Genomic DNA, 24,318 nt, shown 5'->3' with positions numbered 1-24,318 from the left:
AGGTTCTGTACTAAATGATGTACATATATTAATTGATTTACTCCTCAAAGCAACCCTAGGAGCTGCTATGGTCTCCATTTTACAAGTGAAGAAACAGAGGCACAGAAAGATTAAGAGACATGCCTAAGGTGACAGAGTACAGAGTTTTGATTCCAAGAGTCTGCGTTTAAAAGCACTATGCTGGATTGCCTCATCAAAACTGCACAATTTCTCTTTAACGTTTTAAGATCTCTAAATGCAAGCAGGAGGTGGTACTTAAATGTACATAAAAAATTCAGAGTAAGACCCGGGGAACTAGAAAGCCCAAAGAATGCCCAACAGGCAAGAACCTAGGAAATACCAAGGCCCAAGTTTTCAAACTGGATTCTGAAGAGTCCCAGGCTTCCTGGGGTGTCCCGGGTTCTGCAGGCAGGAGGGAGGGAGACCTGGGGACCCTCACCACCCCCATTCAACCACAGCACACCACTTGGATATGTTCCACACACACTGTTCCTCTGCCTAGGTCCAGGTTTGCATGGACCCCTGCAGCAGCTCCAAACTGGCCTGGGAAATTTGTGAGATGCTTTGAAATAGGCAAAAATATTACTATGTTTCCTTTCAGCGCTGTCTCTAGAGGACCCTTCCAGAGTTATCTGATTCTAGAGGAGTTTGACCTTTCTCTTCTTTTTTCTTTTCCAGTTTGCAACTCTGTAGAGACAGGAAACTTACAGAGGTGATGCGAATGATTTCTGCTCATAGAAATTCAAATGAATTTTGTACAGGGAAGATGCAGTTGACTGCTGCCCTGTGGCGGAGATCATTTTTACATCTATTAGCAACTTAACTTCAGCATACCAGATTGTCTCTCTGGAACGTCTGTTCTTTGGACTCTCCTTTGAACTGGGTCTATGTCACACTGGTTCACTCCCTTGATGAGTTCGGTGAAATCTTTAAGACGTGTCCATTTTATATTTATACGGAAGTTATCATTCTACCTAAAAAAATATCCTTTAGCGAGGTGGTCTCCCTGCAGGCGCTCTGGCCTCCCCCCTCGCGGGCACCCTGTTTAATCCATTCTCCATACAGTAGCCAAAGCCACCTCTTCCAAGGGCAAGTGTCGCCATGCTCCTCCCTGGCTCGAACCTGACATGCTGTGTAGCCTGCTGACAGCAGTGCAGGTCCGGCTTCTAAGACAACTGCATGCCGTCACCCCAAGTCGGGCACCCTGCCTTGCATCAAACAGTGGGACAGCCCCCAAGGAAGGATCTCCCCTCGGGGGGCCTCGCGCCCACCTGATTAAGCCCAGATTTCACCGGCAGCACTCAGAGACTGAGCACAGGACAGAGAGGGTTTTGAGTTTTGTTTTGTTCTGTTTTTCAGATTTAAAGATCTACTCCCTTTCTCTTCCCCCAAACCTCATCCCCCCCCAACCCCGGCTCCTGGGGCGGGGAGGGGCCCCATTGGCTTCCTAAGCTTGTCACTGTAAAACAAAAACCAAATAAACTTCTACTCAGAGCCCAACCTTTGGTCTCTTAGCCTTTGCTTTTTTTCTTTAGTAAAATCTTCTAGTGCTCTTCAGTTCCCTTAGAATAAAACACGAGACCCTTGGAAAGGCCCACCCAAAAGGTCCTGCATGCTCTAGCCCACCTCCTCCCCTTACTCTCTCTGTTCCCGTGACGCTGGCCTTCTGCGCCATCTCTTCCAGACCCACAGGCCCCCTGTTTTGTGTTAGGACAGCCTTACCCTCCTCTCTCCTTCTCCTCACCACTGTCTGGCTCAGAAAAACACCTATTCATTGTCTAAGTCTCTCCATAAACATTACACAGTTTCCTCAGAAAGACTCGGTTGGTTCCCACCTCCATCCCCTTATATGATCTCAGCATTTCCCGACAGCCTTGCAGTGCTAATTATTCTGTTATTTATAAATATTGGTTTACTATCTCTCTTTGCCAAAAGACCACAAGCTCCAGGATTCAGGAACCATATCAATTGTTTGCTAATCTGGCCCCTCTGCCCACCCCCCCACCAGTGCTGGGCACATAGGAGGCACCCAATTATACCACTATTTGTTGACTGACAGAAGGGTGCTGATGCCCAGGTGTGAGGGTGGCGGATGGGAAGGGTGGGCGGGAGGGGCAAGGGCACACGGGGGAGGAGGGGGGCTATAAGTGAATTATGGGTAAGGCTGGGACAGCTGCCTGCTCTCTAATTCATGGTTCAGCCTCCTTCCCTTGGGTCCAGGCAGCCTGTAACTGGATATTACAGTCATCAATCTTGAACTGTCCCTAGACCATGACTTCATCAAATCCTGCTTTTCTATCTGACTCTTCCCTGCCAGCTGGCCTTCCTTTTTGCTACTCTGCCATTAATCCCTGAAATGAAAGTGCTCCCAGAGTATTTCAAAATGCAGTAGTTCCAGGCAGGTGTAGCAGTTCCTCAAAAGGTTAAACCGAGTTACCACATGAACCAACAATTCCACTCCTAAATATATACATATACGTATATACCTAAGAGAAACAAACACCTACATCTACAGAACACCTTGTATAAAAATGTTCATAGCAGCCTTATTCATAATAGCCCAAAGGTAGAAAAAACCCAAATGTCCATCAAATGCTGACTGGATTTATAAAATGTGGTAAGTCTACACAATGGAATATTGTTTAGCCATTAAAAAAGCAATGATGTACTGATACATGCTACAACACGGATGAACGCTGAAGACATGCTAAGTGAACGAAGCCACACAAAAGACAACACATTGTATGATTCCATTTATAAGAAACGTCCAGGGACTTGCCTGGTAGCACAGTGGTTAAGAATCCGCCTGCCAATGCAGGGGACACGGGTTCCATCCCTGGTCCGGGAAGATCCCACATGCCTCGGAGCAACGGAGCCTATGCGCCACAACTACTGAGCCTGCGCTCCAGAGCCCGCAAGGCACAACTACTGAGCCTGAGTGCCGCAACTACTGAAGCCCATGTGCCTAGAGCTGTGCTGCTCAACAAGAGAAGCCACCACGATGAGAAGCCCACACACCACAACAAAAAGGTAGTCCCCGCTCACCGCAACTAGAGAAAGCCCACGTGCAGCAATGACGACTGAACACAGCCAAAAAAAAATAAAAATAAGAATTAAAATAAACATTTTTTTAAATTAAAAAAAAAAAAGAAATGTCCAGAATAAGCGATTAATCCAGAGAAAGTAGATTAGTGGTTGGGTAGGGCTGGGGGTTTGGGAGGAAACAGGAATGACTACTAATGGGTATGAGGTTCTTTGCGGGGCGGGGTGATGAAAATGTTCTCATATTGATTGTGTTGATTACGCGACTCTGTCAATAGACTATAAACCACTGAATTGCACATTTTAAATTAGTAAATTGTATGGTATATGAATTATATCTCAATAAGGCTGTTAATTTAAAAAAAGAAAGAAAGAAAGGCAGTAGTTCCTAACCTCATTGGGTTAAGATTCTTGGGAGAAACTACTGAAAGACATGGACCTCCTCCTGCCCCCACCCCACCCCCTCACTCATGAAAAATCCATATGTGCATGTATATATAAGTTTCATAAAACATCAGGAGACTCCCAGACTGGCTACAGCCCACTTATTGCCTCCCTGGACGGTTAACAGCCCCAGGAGATCCCTGTCTTGATGAAACTCTCACGAGTAAATGTGAGGTCAGTTGCACATCTGGAAGGTTCCTTTCCATCCACGCCTCATCTTGGCTTTGGACCACCCCTGTCACAGTCCCTCCTAGGCTTCTCCTCGTCTCCCTCTTCAAGCTGTCTTGACATCTTTTTTTTTTTCAATTGAGGTACAACTGACATACAACATTGTATTAGTTCCAGGTGTGCCACATGACTTGCTATTCGTATATACCGCAACATCATCACACTGCATCTAGGTGACATCTGTTACCACACAGTTACAACATTTTTTCCTCTTGTGATGAGAACTTTTAAGATCTACACTCTTAGCAACTGTCAAATATGCACTACAGTATTTTTTTTAAATAAATTTATTTATTTTTGGCTGCATTGGGTCTTCGCTGATGCACGCGGCCCTCTCCAGTTGTGGCGAGCAGGGGCCCCTCCTCGTTGTGGTACGTGGGCTTCTCATTGCAGCGGTTTCTCCCCTTGCGGAGCACGGGCTCTAGGTGCTTGCACTTCAGTAGTTGTGCCTCGCCGGCTCCACAGCCCAGGCCCAGTAGCCGTGACGCACGGGCCCAGTTGCTCTGCGGCATGTGGGATCTTCCCGGACCAGGGCTCGAACCCGTGTCCCCTAGCATTGGCAGGCGGACTCTCAACCACTGCATCACAAGGGAAGCCCTGCACTACAGTATTAACGATGGTCGCCATGCTAGACATTCCACACCCATCCACATCCTTTCTTGATCAGTAGGGTAGGTACAGTTCTAAGATGGCCTGCATGAGCTTCACACCCTCGTGTTTCTCTCGTTATATGGCAAATGGGAGATGGGCCTAAACTTATTACCTGAGCCCTTTAAAAGCAGAGAGTTTTCTCCGGATGGTATTGGAAGAGAAAGTCAGAGGGATCTGAAGAGTGACAATGACTCCATTGCTGGCTTTGAAGATGGAGGACATCACACACGACAAGGAAGGCAGGTGGCCTCTAGGAGCAGAGAGTGGCTCCGGGCTGGCAGTCAGCAAGGAATTGGGGACCTCAGAGCCCCAGCTGAGAGGAATCCTGCCAACAACCCTGGACGAGCTGGGAAGTGGACTGTCCCCTAAACTCCCCAGACAAGAGCCCAGGCCGTCCAACATGTTGATTTCAGCCCTGATTTCAGTCCCCAGTGGAGTCCACGGGGACTTCTGACCCGCAACTGTGAGACAGGCAGTGGGTGTTGGTTTAGGTCTCTGAGTTTGTGGCAATCTGTCACGCAGAATGGAAAACTAATACGATCAGTTTTGCGTCACCGTGCAGCTGGCTTTCCTTCTGTTGGATGTTTCTAGATCCAGCCTGTTTCCTCCTAAAATTCCTGAAATGGTTCTTTGCCTCCCCGGAAGGTGGAATCCTCAAGCTCTGAGCCTGGCTCTTACCATCCCCAACTCTGTGGTTTGCGGTGGGAGATTTCTCGATTTCAAAAAGTTCAAAGTTTCAAAGAGTTAAAGCTAGGGGGCAGTGTCGGGGCAGGGGAGGAGAGTGGAGGTGAGGCCCACAGCTGTCAGGGAGGGCTCATCTCCCAGGGGAAGGAGCTGCCTGGGGCCTCCTGGGATTCTGCTTGCCTTCCACACCCTGCTGTGGACACTTCTGATAGATATCACTGGATCGAAAGTTTCAGACCAGAGGTGCCTGAGGGATGACCCCTAAGATGGCTTGAAATGACAGGAGGAAGGTTCCAGGCCCCCACAAGCTGCCCAAAAGCCTTGGATGTAAGATGTGGGATCCCAGCCTGGAGTCCGAGAAAGGGGTGTGATCCCAGGGACCGACAGCTAATCCTACAGAAGCATGAACCCTTAAACTACTCCAGAGACACGGATGCCACTCCGAAAGCAACTCTTTGTTCTAAAGCACTTCCTCACCTGCAGCTTTGGGACACTGACTGCTGTTTGGGGACTGCGCGTGTGGCGTAAGTGACAGACATGGAGATGTCCTCCTACCTGGTTGCTGGCAGGCTGGGCTCCTTCACGCCTCGAGGCCCTATTCCTCCTTTTTCCTTCCCACCCTCCGCCCCCAATCAGGAAGCACTAACAGCCTTGAGAGTAAGTCCCTGAAGGTCTTCCCTCCTCTTGCCTCCCGGTTACCCATAAAACACCCGGAACCCTACTTCCTGCCTGTGCTGATGAGAACCATTCACTTCTGGAACCAATCAGTTATTTCTGCTTTAATGAGCTGGTGTCTTTTCTTGCTGAGAGAACTCCAATCATCTTAACTCCATCTTTTTTTTTTCTTGAAACACTCCTGCATCTGGGAGCCCCGATCCCTCTTGAGTGGGCGGTCTTGGGCTTCTTTCTGTGGGTCCAGGGCCCGGGGTGGACAGGCTGAGGGGCTGGGGGAGAGGAGTGAGGGTCTGTCCGTGACCCCTGCCTGTCCCCCCATCCAAGGGGAAGCCCTCTCGCTCAGGCTTGGGAGAATCGCTGGCCCTCCTGGAGTGGCTCTGCCCCTTTCTGTGGGTTTGGGAATGAGTCTGTGGATCTGTGGCTTCACTTGTCATCAAGAAATCTGCCTAGACCCACAGAATTTCTTCTGCTCCCGGGCTGGGCCCCTTTGGAAACCTGAAAAACGCAAGGAGTCTCCGAGTGAGTTCTGCACACACGTGTAAAGCCGTGTGGGTTAGGGTAAGCCTGTGTGTGATCACAGGGATCCTGAGTGACTCTGCACAATTCCTCACTTCGGGGAAACTTGAGGCTCCAAGACCGGGAAAGAGGGAGGGAGGGAGGGAGGGGCCTGGGGAAGGGCTGGGCCGCCCCCCACCCCAAGGCCTCCCCGGAAGTGCGTTTAGCCCTTAGAGGCTGAACTTCTCAAACAACACCTCACAGATACAGCAGAACACGGTGGGGCTGTGTGCGTGGGGGTTAGCATAACCATCTGTCCTGCGCCCTTTCCTGCCTCCCAGGAAACGGCCCAGGAGGCTCAAAGGTGAGGGGAAGCTGTGTTAGAGGCATATCCTTCACCCCCAACCCTGGCTCTGGAGGCCCAGACATCTCCCTCCAGTGAGAGACTCTACCCATCCCCCTCTCAGCACCACCCCCAGAACTCGCCCTCCTGGGCTTGCGGGATGACCTCTGCCCTCCTGAAACCCAGTCCCCCCGAAAACTGAGCTCCCCTGGCAAATTTACGATCAACCTCTCTATCCAAAACTTTATTCCCTTTCTTGTCCTGCCCCTGTTCCTCCCAGGATTGAGGAGGATCAAAGAAAAGGGGGGCGCCTCCCTGGTGGCGCAGTGGTTGAGAGTCCGCCTGCCGATGCAGGGGACGCGGGTTCGTGCCCCGGTCCGGGAAGATCCCACATGCCGCGGAGCAGCTGGGCCCGTGAGCCATGGCCGCTGAGCCTGCGCGTCTGGAGCCTGTGCTCCGCAATGGGAGAGGCCGCAACAGTGAGAGGCCCGCGTACCGCAAAAAAAAAAAAAAAAAAGAGATCTTGCTGTGGTTTATGTCAAAGAGTGTTCTTCCTATGTTTTCCTCTAAGAGTTTTATAGTGTCCAGCATTACATTTCCTCACACTGTCTTTAAAAACCCTTGCCTGAAAGCCATCGGGTGTTTGGGTTTTCTGAGCATGAGTTGCCCTTTCTCTTTGCTTGGCGTCCTGCAAATAAACCCTGACTTTGCTGCAAACACCCGCTGTCAGAGCTTGGCTCTCTGCGCTGCCAGCACAGGAGCCCTTGCTCGGTTACATTCCAACCCCTTCCAGAGAGAAGTCCCTTTGGCAGGGGACAGCCAGCCCCACTCCCCTCCCCTTTCCCTCACCTGTGAAGCAGATGATGGTCGCGTGGAGGCCTGGGGACGTGGCAGCTTGGCCAGGCTGTGCTGTGTTCCCCAGAATTCCTTTTCCGGGGTGCTTCTAAGGAGCAGGGGTCACAGAGGCTCCAGTGAGAGGCTTGAGGGCAGAGGCGGAGGCTCCCACCCGCTGTCCCTGCACTGCCCACTCCCCTCATCCGTGGGAGGCCGTGGCCCCAGCTGTGCCTCCCTCCCTGGACCCTCTTGCAGCGCCTCCGGCTCCTGGGCCAAGTGTGGGTGCTCAGCTCCGTGATCCAGGTCCAGCTTCTACAGACGCCCACCCCTCCCGGCTTGGAGGCCGCAAGAACTGCCATGGGTTTCTGTCCATCCTCGCGGGCCCAGCTTGCGAGTGTGGATTCCGACTCACCCTCCATCTCCCCCACTTTACGTCCATATTTCTTTCCCAACCACTCCCCGTCCTTGGGCTTCAAGCTCCAGCATCAGTGGGAAGACGACAGGTGTGCAGAGACTGCTCAACTGGCGGCCTCCCTGCCTGGGGTCCAATCCCCCGAGCGAAGCCGCGGATGCCCATCTGCATCTCCCTCCTGCTGGTTCTGCTCCTCTGACTGCACGCGGACTCTACAGGTGGGGTTACGGATAGGTATGACCTCACGTGGTGGGATCCCAGGTCCTTGAAAGTGTCTGGTTTACCCTAAAGGGGTGGTTCTCAAACTTGAGCTTGTATCCGAATCACCTGGAGGCCGTGTTAAAACCCAGAGGGCTTCGCCCCACCTCCAGAGCTTCCAGTGCTTGGGTCTGGGATGGGGCCCGAGAATTTGCCTTTCCAATAAACTCCCAGGGGATGTTGACGCTGCTGGAAGACGGTGAACACAAAGGTGAGGGGTGACGGCGGCCCACAGCAGGATCCGGGCAGAGGTGCTGCAGCAGACTCCCCTGGAGGTGGTGGTCTCCCCGCAGGGCCTCTGGGATCACAGGGCCAAGGAGAAACAAGGAGCCCTGTTCAGGCCGCCCCCTCGGGCTGCCCCTGGAGGGGAAAGCAGCCTGGTGGAGGGAGCACAGGCTGGGGGCAGGCAGACCCAATGCGACTCCCGACCCTGTCGCTGGAGCCAGCGTCCTTGGGCAAGTGTCCTGTTTGGTAGTTCAGGTGTTAATGGTGCCACACGGTTCTCACTGGGATGATGTACATAAAACATATGCTCAATAAATGCTGCTCTTTCAGTCCAGTCCCTGACCTGCCTTTTGCCACTGACGACTGGTAACAGTGCCGTTGAGTTTTTGACCGTTAAGTGCGAGACTTCACATTCACCTCCACTCAGTTTAGTTTTGTCGGTTTGAAGCCATCATTCCAGCCTGCTAAGATGCTGTCGCCTGGCAGCCTGCCTGCTATTCCTACATCAGCATTCCTGATACCATATTGCACGTCTTAGGGTCCAGCGGGGGCAGGACAGCAGGGCTTCCTCCCGACGTCAGGGAAGAAACAGTTCCTAACTTACCGCTTCCAGCGCTCGGACCCAGGAAGCTGCCTTCATGGTTTCTACTGAGTCTTTGCACCCCAACTGGAAACACCAACTTAAAAAAAAAAATGGAAGTGGTAGAGGAAAGAAGGGTCCTGTGCACTCACCCTGGTGTGTGTTGCCACGTGGATACTTCCTGTGTAAACTGCAAAGCCTAAGAGATACCAGACCTGGGCAGCTTCAAAAGGGGGTGCTTTGGGGGTTCTCCCCTCAGTGGACCCTCTTCCCCATGAATAAACCACCAAAAAGAGAAAGAGGACTTAGGAACAAACTTCTAATAGAATTTAATGTTTTCAGGGATGGGACGGGCTGTGGCCTGAGGGGATAAACAGGGATTTCCGAAAGGCACAGCGGTCCCAGAGGGCTGGACTGGGCTGACTGGACGGCAAGGTCACCAGGTACTTTCTCTCTCCCTTCTCTGTCTCAGAACATTCTGGAACCATGGCTGCTCCTTAAACCCGGACTTGCTGTTGCTCCTTCTTCTTCACCTCTGCCCAGATGTCTGACAGGTCCTGGATAAACTGCTGGATCTAGCAAGGCCAGGGGACCGCAGTTAATCCCAGCAGGCGACAAGCCACCCATCCGGAAATGTCCTGGCATAACCTGGTCGTGAGGAGTCACCATTTCCTGTGACCGACTTTCCCTCATTTGACAATTATTCTAGTTGACATGGAGAATGAGGCTTAGCAGACTAGAAGTGATGAACATGGACGGAGCTGGGAACCCCTAGAGGAAGACGCAATGAGAGGATGAAGTACAGGCTGACAGTCTAACAAAGGGAGACAAAGGGAGGATCCTAAGCGGACTCAGGCTACACGCACTTAGCAGGAAGGGGTCAGCCAGGGTCAGGGCAGACGGCTCTCCACTATTTAAAAGCCTTCAAGGAGGTCATTTGCTTGAAACCCAGAACTGATGCTCGTTATGATAATCTTGAGTCATCAAGGGAAGTTTAAATTCTATTCACTAACTTTTGTTGTAAAGAACATGCAATCAGTATGACACAGTGGAAAAAGCACAGCCTCACAAGTCAGAAGACCTGGGGTCCTGCAATCTAAGCACCCATCAGCAGATGGGATAAAGAAGATGTGGTATGTATACGTATACATACACATACACATATACACACACACACACACACACACACAATGGAATATTACTTGCCATAAAAAAGAATGAAATAATGTCATTTGAAGCAACATGGATGGACCTAGAGATTATCATACTAAGTGAAGTAAGTCAGACAAAGACAAATATTATATGATATCACTTATATGTGGAATCTAAAAACTAGTACAAATGAACTTATTTACAAAACAGAAACAGACTCACAGACATAGAAAACAAACTATGGTTAACGAAGCGGAAAGTGGGGGGAGGGATGAATTGGGCGTATGGGATTAATAGATGCACACTATCGTATATAAAACAGAGAAACAATAAGGATTTACTGTAGAGCACAGGAAACTACATTCAATATCTTATAAAAAACTATAATGGAGGGCTTCCCTGGTGGCGCAGTGGTTGAGAGTCCGCCTGCCGATGCAGGGGACGCGGGCTCGTGCCCCGGTCCGGGAAGATCCCACATGCCGCGGAGCGGCTGGGCCCGTGAGCCATGGCCGCTGAGCCTGCGCGTCTGGAGCCTGTGCTCCGCAACGGGAGAGACCACAGTGGTGAGAGGCCCGCGTACCACAAAAAAAAAAAAAAAAAAACTATAATGGAAAAGAATTGAAAATAAAAGAATATGGATATATACATACATACGTACAAATGAATCACTTTGTTGTTCATCTGAAACTACAATATTTACAATTTACAATATTGTAAACCAACTATACTTCACTTTAAAAAAGGATGACGACCTGGGGTCCTGATGCAGCTCTGGGGAAATCACTTCATCTTTCTGGGACTCAGTTTATCTTTGAAAAGGGAAGAGGGAGAAAAGGTTGGCCTAGATGGCCTTTAAGATCTCAGTCCTAAAATTTCTCCTTTTCAAGAATGTTCCTAAAGATGGGGCTACACAGACTGTCCAACACTCTCAAAAGCCCAGTTAGTTGCTAATACTGTTACTATTACCAGCACAATTCCTATTTTGCAAGAGAGGAGAGAAACAAACAGTGACTGAATTAGAGCAACTTTCCCAAGGTTACAGAGATGACAAGTCCAGTATTTCCCAAACGATGTTCTTGTAGTAAGTAATCACCTACCCCAAAAAGGGTCTGTGGTCAAGTAAGTTTTAGAAACCTTATCTGCTGGGAGAGTCTCAGGGCAGAACCAGAGCAAAGGCACTGTGAAGTCCTGTATTTTAAAACCAGCCACCTTTGTTTAACTTGAGTTTTCTAAATTTTATAGACCATAGAGCCCGTTTATTTCCCTGGAGGAGACTTACTGCCATCCTGGGATTCTAGGGTTTGCCAAGCACGGTTTGGAAAATGCTGCTCCAGTTTGGGCTTTATTCAGAAACAATAACGCTCGACCTTCTACACACACTATACTGAACGCAAATCGTCTTGGCCTTTTGCAAAATCACTTTCCCTGAGTGGTACCTCGTTCCTGATTCTAAGTAAGTGGCTGCTTTCTGAAGCCCATGCGTGGATCTGTTGGAGGGACACTGCTGAGAACATCATTTCACTGTGTGTCTCTGAAGCCTCCTTGAAAATGTTCAGCTAGAGGTTAAGTGCTGGGAACGTTTCGCTCTTTCTGAAGAAACCATGTGTTTTCTTATTTTGGTACAAGAACTATGTGTTGCTTTTGCTTCTGGTTACCAGGAAGCTCAGAGCCAACTACTGTCCCTGTTGAACTACTGTCCTCTATAATCCAAGAATCCAGAGTCCATACATCTCTCTCTCGCCTTTGACCTCAGATTTTAACTTGTATTTTCCCAGGTCTTTATTTTTCTTTTTTCAGGCTACTTAATCACGTGTGTGTAGGCTCATATCCTACAGGAATGAAGTGGAATATTTAAAAGTAACATTTGGGCAATATGAGGAATTCCTATCGAAGCAAATCAAGGTTGAGAACAGGAATTCCCTGGTAGTCCAGTGGTTAGGACTTGGCACGTTCACTGCTCGATGCTGGGGGCCTGGGTTCGATCTTTGGTGGGGGAACTAAGATCCCACAAGCCGTGTAGCCGGGGGAAAAAAAAAAAAAAAAAAAAGAGGTTGAGAGGGAGTCCGAAAGCTCAGAATTTGGAGTGGATGGACTGTAAGCTACGGTCTGAGCAGGGGATGCTGGCCCACCACCTCCTGCCCCATCTTTCTTTACAACGGCTAAAGGAGAGGGATCTGAGGACGGCTGGGCGTCCTGAGACCCTACTGCCGGGGAGAAGGGTCTACGAGGCCAAAACTCTTTTTATAATAATACTAAGATGTTACTTGTCTTTTTTGCTCTTATTTTCTTGAGAGTCTACAGGGGCTTTTCCCAGAGCGGGATGTTCCCGTGACGTAGGCTAGCACGACAGGCTGAATGCAGAAGCAGGTGTGGCAATCCACCTGTCCTCCAGGAAGCCACGCATTCAAGCGGTTTGCAAGTATCAAATAATGCCACTCGTCCCATAAAATACTTTTTGAAAACGTGTTTTTCATTAAAAATGCTATTTGTGGGGCTTCCCTGGTGGCGCAGTGGTTGAGAATCCGCCTGCCGATGCAGGGGACACGGGTTCGAGCCCTGGTCTGGGAGGATCCCACATGCCGCGGAGCAACTGGACCCGTGAGCCACAACTACTGAGCCTGCACGTCTGGAGCCTGTGCTCCGCAACGAGAGAGGCCGCGACAGTGAGAGGCCCGCGCACCGCGACGAAGAGTGGCCCCCACTGGCCACAACTAGAGAAAGCCCTCGCACAGAAACGAAGACCCAACACAGCCAAAAATAAATAAATAAATAAATTTTCTAAAAAAATGCTATTTGTGTTAATGTGCTTCTTACTGTCATTTCTAAATGAATTATTTTTAATTTTTCTGCTTGAGTTTCTAATAAGGAAACATCAATTGATAGAACCCATATAAACAAAAGCTCTTTGAGGGTCTTCAATAAATTTTATGAGTGTAAAGGTATCCTGCTACCAAAAAAGTTTGAGGATCGCTATTTCAGAACAACTTTTCTTACAAATTCCCTTTACAGTCTTTGGACTGTTAATAATTCTGCTCCAATAAGCCTTACGATGCAGGCTGATTCTTGGGTTTAAGAAAATCCTACTTCCCGGCTGGTCAGTGGGTGAAATTCTTTACATTTCACGAGTTTCACTTTTTTTTTTTTTTTTTAAACAGAGGAAGCACCTCTCAGTCAATTGCTTTTATCGGCTTCTGTTCCATATTCATTCACCAAATACTTACAGAGTGCCTGCTATCTGCCTGGCATTGTTCTAGATGCTGGGGATACAGCAGGAAAAAAGCAAACAGAAATCCCAGCCTTTGGGAGCCTACTTTCTACTATTTCATGGCAGAGCTAAAGGCTTTTGCCAAAAAGGATAAATAATTAATCATGGTTCTCTGCATGTTACAAGAAGCACGGCTACTGCATCTGCTGGCGTAGCTTCCCAAACAGCGGGATGCGGGTACCTTTGGTCAGAAGTGAGACAATTTCAGGTGGCACACGGACATGGCATCCCATAGCTTTGAATCATACAGTGAAAAAGTCATTTCCTTTCAATTACTTCAAAGAGAAAAATCTCAGAATGGTACTAATATGACTCTGACCCTTCCCTGCCCTTGCTGATTTCCCTCCCCGCACCACCTGCCAATTTTCTCTTTTCCCCAAGCGTGGGGGTCAGTCACAAGCCTTCAGCATCTCACTAGAACTTAATAAGACTGTTTTGTGTAACTAATGAATGCAGTAGCGGGTCCCTGCTACTGCCCGTGCTGATTGGGGCCAACAGAACCTTAGAGCTAATGCAGTGGTTCTCAAAGTGTGGAACCCAGACCAGCACCATCACCTGGAAACTTGCTGAAAATGGAAATTCATGGCTCTTCATCTCAGACCCACCGAGTCTGAGACTCTGGGGGCGGGATTCAGTGATACGCCCCAGCCCCCAGGTGATTCTGATGCTGTGAAAATTTGAGAACCACTACTCTGTAGGAATCGCGCCTCTGCCCAACCCAGGGAGAACCATCGTGGCTCACTCGAGCCAGCTGGCCAGGCACTCCGGCCTCCTCTTACCGTGTCCAGCTGTTTGTGCGTGTCCTCCAGGGACACGGAGCTCGCCTCCTTCAGCTGCTTGCTCACGATCTGGAAGAGGTTCAGCGTTGCCATCTTAATGGTGCCAAGCAAGAGGGTCTTCTTGGCGGCGGTGTTCTGGATGTGTGCCCAGCGAGATTCCTGGGGAGGAGAATGAGGGCGGGACGTGAGCGCTAGGAGTGTGTGTGCGTGTGTGTGTGTGTTTGTGTGTGTGTGTCCCTTACCCACCCGGGGCGCTCACCCAGATGATGACGTCGCTGCGGGCGCGGTCGAAGCGCATCTGCAGGCGCGCCAGCTCGTTGTTGTGCTGCAGGATCTCGTCGTCCTTCTCCTCCTTGTAGCGCGCCAGCCGGGCCTTGGCGCGCTCGACCTTCTCCTGGCCCTCCTGCGCCGACTGCATGAGGTCGTGGTGCATGCTCACCAGCGTCTTGTAGCGCGCGATCACCTCGTGGATCTCTTCGAACTGCGGGAGGGGATGGGCGGGGGTGGGGGGGAGGGGAGGGATGGACTCGGACCAGTGCACCGCCACCCAAGGGGTCCGACCCCACTCTGCGCCCTCCACTCCCAGCCTTGATGCCTCTGCCCGGCAGTGAGGCCCTGGGCCAAGGGGCAGAGGCTGTGAGGCCCTTGGAGTCCCCCTGTGCTTCTCCTGAGTTGGTATGGGCCGTGGGCCACGTGTTGGGAGCACGTGCATCTAGACCCAGGGCTCTCAGTCTTGACTGCCGGTTATTAGAATCACCTGGGAGCTTTAACAAAGATACGTGCCAGCCTCCACCCTCAGAGACCCGGATTAATAAACCGCTCTGAAGGTTCCCCAGCTGAACAGGAGATAAGAAAGCCAGACCCTGCTTTTAGGAAGCCTTACAACTTGGGGTGGTGGGGTAGGACAGACAGACAAGTAAATAGTCAGTTACAACACAGAGTGATAAGACCTCTCGGTGACTGGGGGATGGGCTGCAGGCGACTGTTGGGTGGTATCTTCAGCCTGGTGCTCTCTGGTATTTGTTCAACAGGGGCTGAGGCCTCCCTCCGGTGGGGTCTGGAGAGGGTGGGTACCAGTGGGGCAGGTGGCTGGCCAGGCTCAGCTGCCCCGTCTGCCACAGTGCAGGGCCACGCTGCTCTGGCCCTAACTCAGCAGAACAGAAGCCCTGTAACCCTCCCTCTCTAGAAGGCGCTCTGAGTACCAGCTCCAGGATGCCAACTCACGTCCCCGGGGTGTGGGGGGGTTATCAGCACGTGACTTCCAGCCACCCAGGGGACACTCCCTGAGTTGTTTCTCCATCTCATGACATTTCCAGTGATAGACTGGTGTTCCGGGAACTGGCCTCTCCCCAAATACATCCTCTGTGGGCAAGGGCCACTTAACCCAGCATTAGAGGAGATGGGGACAGCCAGAAAAGGCTTCCTCAGGAAAAGGATGGTTAAAATGAGACCAGAGGTATGACGAGAAGACGGGCAGGCAAAGGCAGGTGGGGGAAAGCGAGGAAGTAGTACAGGTAGACGGAACAGCCTGGGTAAAGATGATGGTGTACGTGTGGCATATCCAGGATGAGCAAGAGAGTTTAATGTGAATGGCCTGGGTTCAAGATGGGGAGGGAGAGATCACCCTGGAGAAGTTAAAAAAGTGCCCAGTAAACCCTGAGGAGTGTGAACTTCATCCACTGAAGGAGAGAGCAGAGAGAGAACTTCCTGTCTGCATTTCTGAGAGATGCAATGGTATACAACAGCTAAAACGAATGGGATACATCAGAGCACCCAGGAGCACCTCTCCAAAACTGAACGCTGATGTCAGAAGTCCCAGGTGCCAACTTGAAGAGGCTCCCACTGTCCAAAGATGGGACCCTTTGAACATCAGTAAGAATAAGTGCGAAGGATTGAACCATATCAAATGTGGTGTTCACGGTGATACTAACAACATTACAGGGCGCTTTCAGAGGATGCTGGAGAACCAGCTCATTATTCTGAAGACTGTAATGAAGAATCAAGCATTTAACAAGATTTTTCTTTAAGACCCACCTTAGTTTAAGGCCCATCAACTAGTCATCATCTAGTTGATGAAGGGAAGTATGAAGTCCTTTTCCAGATGGTAGTATTCTAGCTAATATGTGAAGAGGGGGACTTAGGACATTTCCAGCACCCTAGAAGAATCTTTGGCCCCCTTTCAGTCAGTATCTGCCCCGAGGAAACCAGAATTAGGACTTCTATCCCCCATGATTCATTTCACCTGTTTTGAAACATATCAGTGGAATCATACAGTGTGTCCTCTTTCATGTCTGGCTTCTTTTGATCAGCATAGTAATAACGTCTGGGACACTTGAGAAACACATCAACCAAATGCAGTTTGGGGACCTTATTTGGACCCCAATTGGGACAAACCAGCTGTACAAAAAGCATTTGTGCAATAACTGGGGAAATTTTGACGTCGGCTGGATACAGGTATTGTGGCTATGTGAAAAAGAGCTCTTTTAGAGCCATATAATGAAATACCTATAGATGAAAACAATATCATTTGCTTCAAAATGGCAGCGACGGGGATCTGACAATGAGCTGATGATGGCTGGAATTAGGTGATGAGTAATGGGCATTCAATAGACTATTTTCTCTGCTTTTGTATACGGCTGAAATTTCCCATGATACAAAGCTTTTTTTTCTCTTTAAATCATTGATTGGAAAAAAGCCATAAAAGGACATGTACATACTCTTCATAGTTTATGGATAATGTAAACTGTGGCCCCAAATAATAACAAGCCTGAGAATGAGAAGCTTAAAAATCTGGATTACTGGTTACCCCTGAGGAGAGGAGAAGCACGGTGTTTGGAAGGGGGGCACACTGGGGGTTTCAATGACCAGTCGTGTTTTATTTTAGGAAAAAAAGGGGCAAATTGGGGGAAATATTAAGATGTGACGAAGCTGTGGAGAGTACTTGGGTGCTGTCATATATTTATGTATACTTTTCAGTACACTTAAAATATTTTGAAAGAAATAAAGGACGAGGAAAGAGAATGAGAGATGGGGACCCCACTGGCTGTAGAATGCTGGACAGACTGGTGGCGAGGCATAACGCAGAGCTGGACTCCTGGTGAGGTACAGTGGTGGTCTGGATGAGGAAGGGGCAGGGGCTGGATTCCAGAAATACTTAGGAGGCGGAATAGACCAGATCTGCTGATGGATGGCTGCGGGGAGTGGGGGAGAAGGAGAAGGAGTCCAGGAAGAAGCCGGAGTTCCGGCGAGGCTGTGGGTGGGTGGTCTTGCCCTTCACCAGCACCGGACCCACCCGCAGCAGCGCTGGCCTGGGGGTGGCAGGAAGCAGTCGTGGACTCAATAAATTAGATGTACGGGCCTGATGCTTAGGAGGGAGCTCCAGGCCAGAGAGATCCAGGCCAATCTCCTCCATTCCAAGACACATTTTACTAGCTCTAAATTTGAGTCGTGTCCTATAATCTATCTGCTGCTTTAATATACTAGTCTTCTCTCACTCCCCCACCTCCCCCAAAACCCAATTATTAAATGAACAATTTATCGTACAGTAGGTAGTTCCTTAGAATGCAGGAAGTAACACGGACTTGGGACTCATGCATAAATAAATTAGGTTAGTGGTTCTATATGGAAATTGCCAGGACTTTAAAAAGTTGTGTATCCTTTGTCTCCCTGTGCCCCCCACAGGACATGGGTTCACACCCCAGAGGGCATACCTCATACCTCTCTCCACCCTGGTGAAGGGCCCTGCTGCTGTCACATGGGAGGATGGGGGACATAGGTGGATGGCCGTTGACATGGGTGACATCCATCAGAGACCCAGGGAATTCCTCAGGGAGAAAAGTGCAGGGTGTGGGACAAAGACCCGAGGAACTTGAGGAAGAGGAGCCCCAGAGGAGCCTGAGGAGGAAGGGCCAGAGGTAGCCTGAAAGTAGAAGGAGGGAGGAGTCCCAGAGGAAAGGGCACAGGTATATTTCAAGCAGGAGCATGGACAGTGTCAAACACTCCAGAAAGCATGGGTGGGCAGAGGGCAAACAAGTTCCTTAGCTCTGGCAACAAGGCAACTTTATGAAGAACAGTTGTCAGTGGCTTTGTGGGGCCCACCGAAGGGTGGTTAGAAGCAAGGGCTCTGCCACTTATAAGCTGTGCCTCCCTGAGCAGGTTACCTAACCTCTCTGAGCCTCCGCTTCTTCCTCGTAACAGGGTGAAATGATGGCTTTCCTCTGGGGGCTAGTGAGTGGACTGAGCAAGGCTACACTTGCAGCACCCACCCAGCCCAGGGCCCAGCACATGCTAAGTGCCCAGCTCTGCGCAAGGCTGGCGCTTTCTCTGCCCATCTACTCTCAAGTAAACTGAAGAACACCAGGGAGGAGGGGAAGCAGGGAGAGTGTGGGTCACATCCGACGCAGGCCAAGCTGATCGTTGGTGCTCCAAAACAAAACCTCGCTCCTAGACACAGACACGGGACCCATATAGAGACAGGTCCACAGATGTCATACGCGCACAGATACACCGCCAGGTTCCCACCCTTGAGAAATGAGTCCAGCCTCGCCAGGGGCCTCTGCCAGCTGCCCTCCTTGGCTGGAGGCCTTTCCCCGGAGCAGGTGACCGTCCCTGCCCCAGTCCCCTCACAGCCCAGGCCCCTGGGGAAGAGTAGGTGGGCCTGAGGAACCTCCCATCCCCCTCGGCCCTCCACGCACCTCGGAGTTCTCCACCACCTTCTCCAGGTACTTGTTGAAGATGGAGTATTCCTGCAGCTTGGCGCTCAGCCTCTGGTGCTCCAGCCGCAGGGCCGCCATCTCCTGCTTGGCCTTGGTCAGCTCTTGCGTGCACTGCCTCTTGAGTTCTCGCTCCTTGTTGGCCTTCTTCAGGGCCCGGATCCGTTTCTGGTCGTTCTCCTGGGGCCAGGGAGATGATGCCAATCGGGCGTGGGTCCTGCCCTCCCTGGTGCCCAGGCTGGTGGGGCTCCCACAAGGCCTCTGTCCACCCTGAGGGTGGACGGCGGTGGCCAGGCTGCCCACGTGGCGGATGAGGTGAAAGGAAGCGCGTCTCCAGGGTTATCTGAAGCTGGTTGAGGGGCTTTCCATGGACTGAGGAGGCTGAGAGGACAGAGAGTTAATCCAACATCAGAAGGTGGCCTTATGGGGACGAGACAGGACGTGATCCTGACTCTGCGGAATCTGAGCTCCGGAAGCCCCACGCCCCACTGGGCTCAGTGTCTGGAGAGAACTCAAACCCTGGGAAAGGCTGGGAAAATCTTCTGATAAAGTTTCCATCTCTATTCTTTTTTTTTTTTTTTGGCCGCACCGCTCCTCTCGCGGGATCCTAGGTCCCCAATTAGGGATCGAACCGGAGCCCCCTGCAGTGGAAGCGCAGAGTCCTAACCACTGGACCACCAGGGAAGTCCCTCATCTCTATCCTTAGTGGTGGCCATTTGTCACAGGGCAGAGACCTGGGCCCAGACCTGGGAAGCCCAAATTTTCTCCTGATTTGGTGCCTCACCTTCTCCAATTGTAGAAATGAGAGGCAGGAGCCCCTCTCTTCCTTTCAAAAGCTGGGGCAACCCTGCTGGAGCTCTAGGGAGACGAGCTAGGAGGTGGGCCTAGTCCGGAGGGCCTGGTAGGGCAAGGCCATTCCGGAGGGGATGTTCCTGTAGCTCAAGACTGGCATCAGGTGGGGACAGGAGGAGATGATGCAGGGAATTCAATGCCCAGAAAGAAAGACACGAGGCTCAGCTGCTGCAAGTGGGCTGGTCCCGTCCTCCTTCCTTCCTTGGAAGGACAAGCTCTCCTCCCAAGATGAGGGGCAGACCTCTCACACTGCCTGTGTGTGGCTCCTTTCCCCCTTCAGGGGCTGTGGTGATTCCACCCAGATGGGTGCCTGTGGTGGTGGCATTTGGAAGACATGGAAGAAGGCACCTGGGGGATTTGCATTCTGCCCTGTGGGTCCAGGAGAGGACAGAGGGGCCCCAAACCAGTGGTTTCCAAGTCCAGCCGGGCATCACAATCCCCTGGGGATACTTTTAACAATACAGTCGACTGGGCCTGACCTCAGGCCTGCTGAAAGCAAGGAGAGGGCAGGGGCCCAGGGTCCGTATCTGTAACAAGCTCTCCAGGATTCCGACGATTTGCAGAACCCCTCACCCCCAAATCTCCTGCCACCCCAAGCACTCCATGAGCTTTTCTCTGTCCAGTAAGAAAGACTGGACCTCTGGAGAATAATGCCTGGTCCATCAGCTTCCTTTCCCACCTGGTTTAGGCAGAGAGAGAGACAAAGATGCTTGAGAACAGGACTGCCCTGTAGCAGAGGCCAGAGGTTACCCCCTGGGGCTGGGCCAGCCCTTCAAGGCTAGGCAGGTGCCCGGTTGGAGCCAGTCTGGAGAAATCTGGATTTTAAAACGGTTAAATCCCTCCTCTCAGGACACACTGAGAGGGGTTGTCTCGTAGGGGACTCCAGTACCTGGTTCTTCAATGCCCCCTGCCTGGGCCTTCAGTGCAAGGATGGAGGGGTAGGGTGAGCTGGGGGGACTAAAACCCTGTCTGGGGGCTTCCCTGGTGGCGCAGTGGTTGAGAATCCGCCTGCCAATGCAGGGGACACGGGTTCAGTTCCTGGTCCAGGAAGATCCCACATGCTGCAGAGCAACTAAGCCCGTGTGCCACAACTACTGAGCCCGTGTGCCGCAACTACTGAAGCCTGCACACCTAGAGCCCGTGCTCCGCAATGAGAAGCCACCGCGATGAGAACCCCGCGCACCGCAACGAGAAGCCCGCGCACCGCAACGAAGAGTAGCCCCTGCTCGCCGCAACTAGAGAAAGCCCGCGTGCAGCAGCGAAGACCCAACACAGCCAGAAATAAATAAATACAATAAATAAAAATTTATTTAAAAAATAAAACACTGTCTGATTCATCTTTGTATCCCCAAGTGCCTGGCCCTAACCGTGGCACATTCATTCATTTATTCATCATCCATCATTCATTCATTCACTGGATAAACTGGATGTGCCAACCACAGGCAAGGAAATAGGAAACAGCAATCTAGAGGGGGCAGAGACGGACAGGGCAGCAGGAAACTATCAATGCAAACGGAGCAGTAGGAGGGGGAGATAAAGGGGCAAGCCCCAGGCACTGGTGAGCACCAAGGACACCTCTAAGCCAGGGCGAGAAGTCGGGGAAATGGAGGCTGAGGAGGGAGGGGGGAGAGGTAGGGAGTGGGAGGAGGGGCAAGCTGACCAACTGCAGAGCGTGGCAGCCCTGCAGCAGCAGGCCACACCCCTTCGTACCCGGATGAACTGCTCAAACTTCTGTATGTGGGCTTTCAGCTGGGCCTCCTTGACTCCCAGCTCCTCCCAGCGCAGGTTCAGGGTTTCCATTCTGCGCTGAAATATCTAGGGGGGAGGGGGGAGCAGAGAGGTCAAGAGGACCCCTGAATGGAAACCAAGGAAGGCCCCAGCATCCCCTGCCCTAGAGCCCCTGTCCCCAGGTGCCCACTTTCCACCCCACGTCTGGTTCAGAGCAGAGCATCGCAGGACACTGGTACCCCAAGACTCGGATCCCTTCTGTGCTGTGCAGAGGAAACACAGGATCAACACCCACGATGCCTGGCTCTAGCCACCACCACCCACAAAACAGAGGGCCGTCCTCAGGCTCTCCCTGAGCCGTGGCCCTCCCCGCATCCAACCCTTGCGTCTCCCACCTCCTTCTTCTGCTCCATGGCATGGTGCATGAGCTTGGCCTCTTTCTTCTTCTCCAGCAGCCGGATGGATGGGGAGTCTGAGTGGTCCTCAGTGCTGGGGAACTTCCTGCCCAAGACACAGGCAATAGGGACTGTGGACTCTGAGCGCCTGGGGCAGCCCGGGACCGGGAGGAACCCATGGAGACAGGCACCCACGGGGAGGGAAGGCGCCCTACCCCATCTGAGCGAAAAGAACGGTGTGCTCAGAGGGAGAGAGGGCCGTGCTGGGGAGCAAGCTGGGGCCGGGGACAGGCGGGATTGGTGCCAGTGTGATTTGCGGTGCTGGGTTATAGGAGCAGGGGGACAGGTGGGAAGGTGGGGCAACGGGTGGGCACGGCGCTCCCAGGCCCTCCGACACTCACTGCAGCAGCTGCAGCAGCCTTTGCCCATACTGCAAGCGGAAGTACTCGGCCAGATCCTCCCCCTCCATGGTGCCCAGACTCATGGCGGCCGTGACCTGACGGCCCAGCGGCCGAACCTTCACAGTGAAACGGGGGTGGCGGAGCTCAGGGGTGGTGGCAGGGCTTGCTTCTCCCCTCCTCCTGCTTTTCAGGGTCCCACAGAGGGTGGGTGTCTGAGAGATTCAGGGAAGATGGCTGGAGGCTGCCTATCGGCAGGCAGCTCAGGATGTGTCGGCTGGGAGATCTGGTTACCTAGCAACAGGTCTCTGGGTTCTGTGAACCACAAGCGGAACCCAGACCTTGCCCTTTGACCCCTGTCCACACTGACCCCACTCTGGCTGGGGTCTGGCTCTCTGCTCCTTCATTTATCCCTCAGGAACTCTGGGAAGAAGTTCGGCCTGATTTGATGCTGGTGCGGGGGGCCGGGGAGGCAGGGGCTAGGCGTCCATGGCTGCGAAAGGGGGGTTTTGGTAGAGGCGTGTTTTTGCAGGGCAGCCCTGCCCGGGGGGGGGGGGCTCCCTCCTGGGCTCAGGTGTGTGTGTGAGGGCGAGGCAGGGGGCTGGGGCTGGGACAGATGGTTGAGGAGGAAAGAACTGAAGGAAGCTGTTTAGCTGAGGCAGGGGTAGGGGTGGACAGGCGCATGGGGCCCGTGGGAGGAGGGGAGAAGGCCCGAAGTTGAGAGACAAGTAGTGGGTGAAGGATGTGTAGGGGTGTATGTGTTGGGAGGGGGCTGGGGCGGGGTGCAGATAGGCGATAAGCCTGGGGACCAAAGAGGCTGTCCCCTGGAGAGATGGAGGAGGCCCAGGACGAGGCCCCTCGTAGGGTAAGAGGCTCAGGGCCAGTGCCATGTTTTGAGGTTGGCGGAGTATTGAAATAGGAAGCAATGCCGAAATGTGTTAACATAAATGTCAGATATTTTACATGTCTGCTTTATGACGCCTGCCTTCCTTGATCCCATCAGGGCATTGTGCATCAGCTCATCTGGCCCGAGGTCCAGCGTCTAAATCTGAGACCCTGTGTGTGAGGCGGACACCCTGGGACCCCCGCCCGGAGGTTAACAGCCGTGACCTCGCGCCCGCGCTGCCGGGCACCGGCTTCCGGGCTCCGCTGGGTTCTCCCTGCTTCCCCCGCGCACGCCGGCCGCGCGGCCCGGGTCCCCTCCGGGTCTGGGATGCGGAGCCGGGGTGGGGCGGGGGTCTCGGGCGGGGCAGCGTCCCAAGCCCGGCAAGTCCTCCGCGAGGCAGTGCCTGTCCTCTGGCGCCCCCTGCTGGCCGCCCGAGCCCGCCCTCAATCCCGGCCGGGGAGGAGGAGGAGACGTGGCGGGGCGCGGCCCACCCCGCCCTTTCCCATTCCCTCCCCCAAGTCTCGCCTCCAGAGCCAGCCCGGCGGGATCTGCAGAGGCAGCCTGACGGCCCCCACCCCACCCAAACACCCCCTCACCCCCCCACTCCACCCTCAGCGCCTCCACCCGAGAGGGTTCTCCATCGGGAGCACCCGCAAGAAACAGACCCTCTCCTTTTTACTCCCTAGAGTTTGGCACAGCGGGGGTCTGCCTCCCGTTTTCCCCAAGAGGGTGTGTGTGTAACGCCCGGCCTTGAGGAGGAGACTCTCTGTTTCTCGAATCACCTGCTTCCCCTGTTTTTTTTGGCGGTACGCGGGCCTCTCACTGTTGTGGCCTCTCCCGTTGCGGAGCACAGGCTCCGGACGCGCAGGCTCAGCGGCCATGGCTCATGGGCCCAGCCGCTCCGCGGCATGTGGGATCTTCCCGGACCGGGGCACGAACCCGTGTCCCCTGCATCGGCAGGCGGACTCTCAGCCACTACGCCACCAGGGAAGCCCCTGCCCTGGTATTTTGACACGTCCTTGGTTGCATCTACGAATCGCGTGGTCCAGGGCCGGGTTGGTGCATACAGGCGGCTGTCAAGGCATCTTCTTCTCCCGCCGGTGTACGTGCCCGTGTAGCGTTTCTGTTGCTTCTGTACCTTGTGGGAAAGTCACGAGAATCTTCATCCCCATCACCCACCATCCCTCCCTGGGGTCTCACTGCCTTTTCCAGAGCTGTGGGTCAAGATGCAGGGCTGTCTGGGATTCACAGAAGTCTGTGCTCTCCCCCACTCCTCTCCT

At 52.5% G+C, this 24,318-nt stretch overlaps 1 protein-coding gene across 1 annotated transcript; it reads right to left on the bottom strand.

Moving 5' to 3' along the window:
- Positions 1–9,182: 9,182 nt before the first annotated feature.
- Positions 9,183–23,535, bottom strand: CCDC42 (coiled-coil domain containing 42). Its single transcript, XM_033847740.2, has 7 exons — positions 22,156–23,535; positions 21,755–21,860; positions 21,342–21,446; positions 18,762–18,959; positions 14,327–14,548; positions 14,068–14,226; positions 9,183–9,446 (listed from the first exon to the last, which is right to left on the bottom strand). Exons 1-7 carry the CDS (start codon positions 22,236–22,238, stop codon positions 9,369–9,371), a joined length of 951 nt encoding a protein of 316 aa, XP_033703631.1. The 5' UTR covers positions 22,239–23,535; the 3' UTR covers positions 9,183–9,368.
- Positions 23,536–24,318: the final 783 nt, after the last annotated feature.

The sequence above is a fragment of the Tursiops truncatus genome, chromosome 20 (assembly GCF_011762595.2).
Source record: "Tursiops truncatus isolate mTurTru1 chromosome 20, mTurTru1.mat.Y, whole genome shotgun sequence".
Taxonomy (NCBI): domain Eukaryota; kingdom Metazoa; phylum Chordata; class Mammalia; order Artiodactyla; family Delphinidae; genus Tursiops; species Tursiops truncatus.
This window is presented reverse-complemented; position numbering and strand designations above follow the sequence as displayed.

Excerpts from the sequence above, each read along its gene's own strand:
- CCDC42 (XM_033847740.2), bottom strand. The coding sequence starts at position 22,238 with ATGAGTCTGGGCACCATGGAGGGGGAGGATCTGGCCGAGTACTTCCGC. Across the intron at positions 18,960-21,341 it reads AGTTTGAGCAGTTCATCCGG|GAGAACGACCAGAAACGGAT; the intron begins GTACGAAGGGGT and ends CCCTGGCCCCAG. Across the intron at positions 14,227-14,326 it reads GCAGCGACGTCATCATCTGG|GAATCTCGCTGGGCACACAT; the intron begins GTGAGCGCCCCG and ends TCTCCTCCCCAG.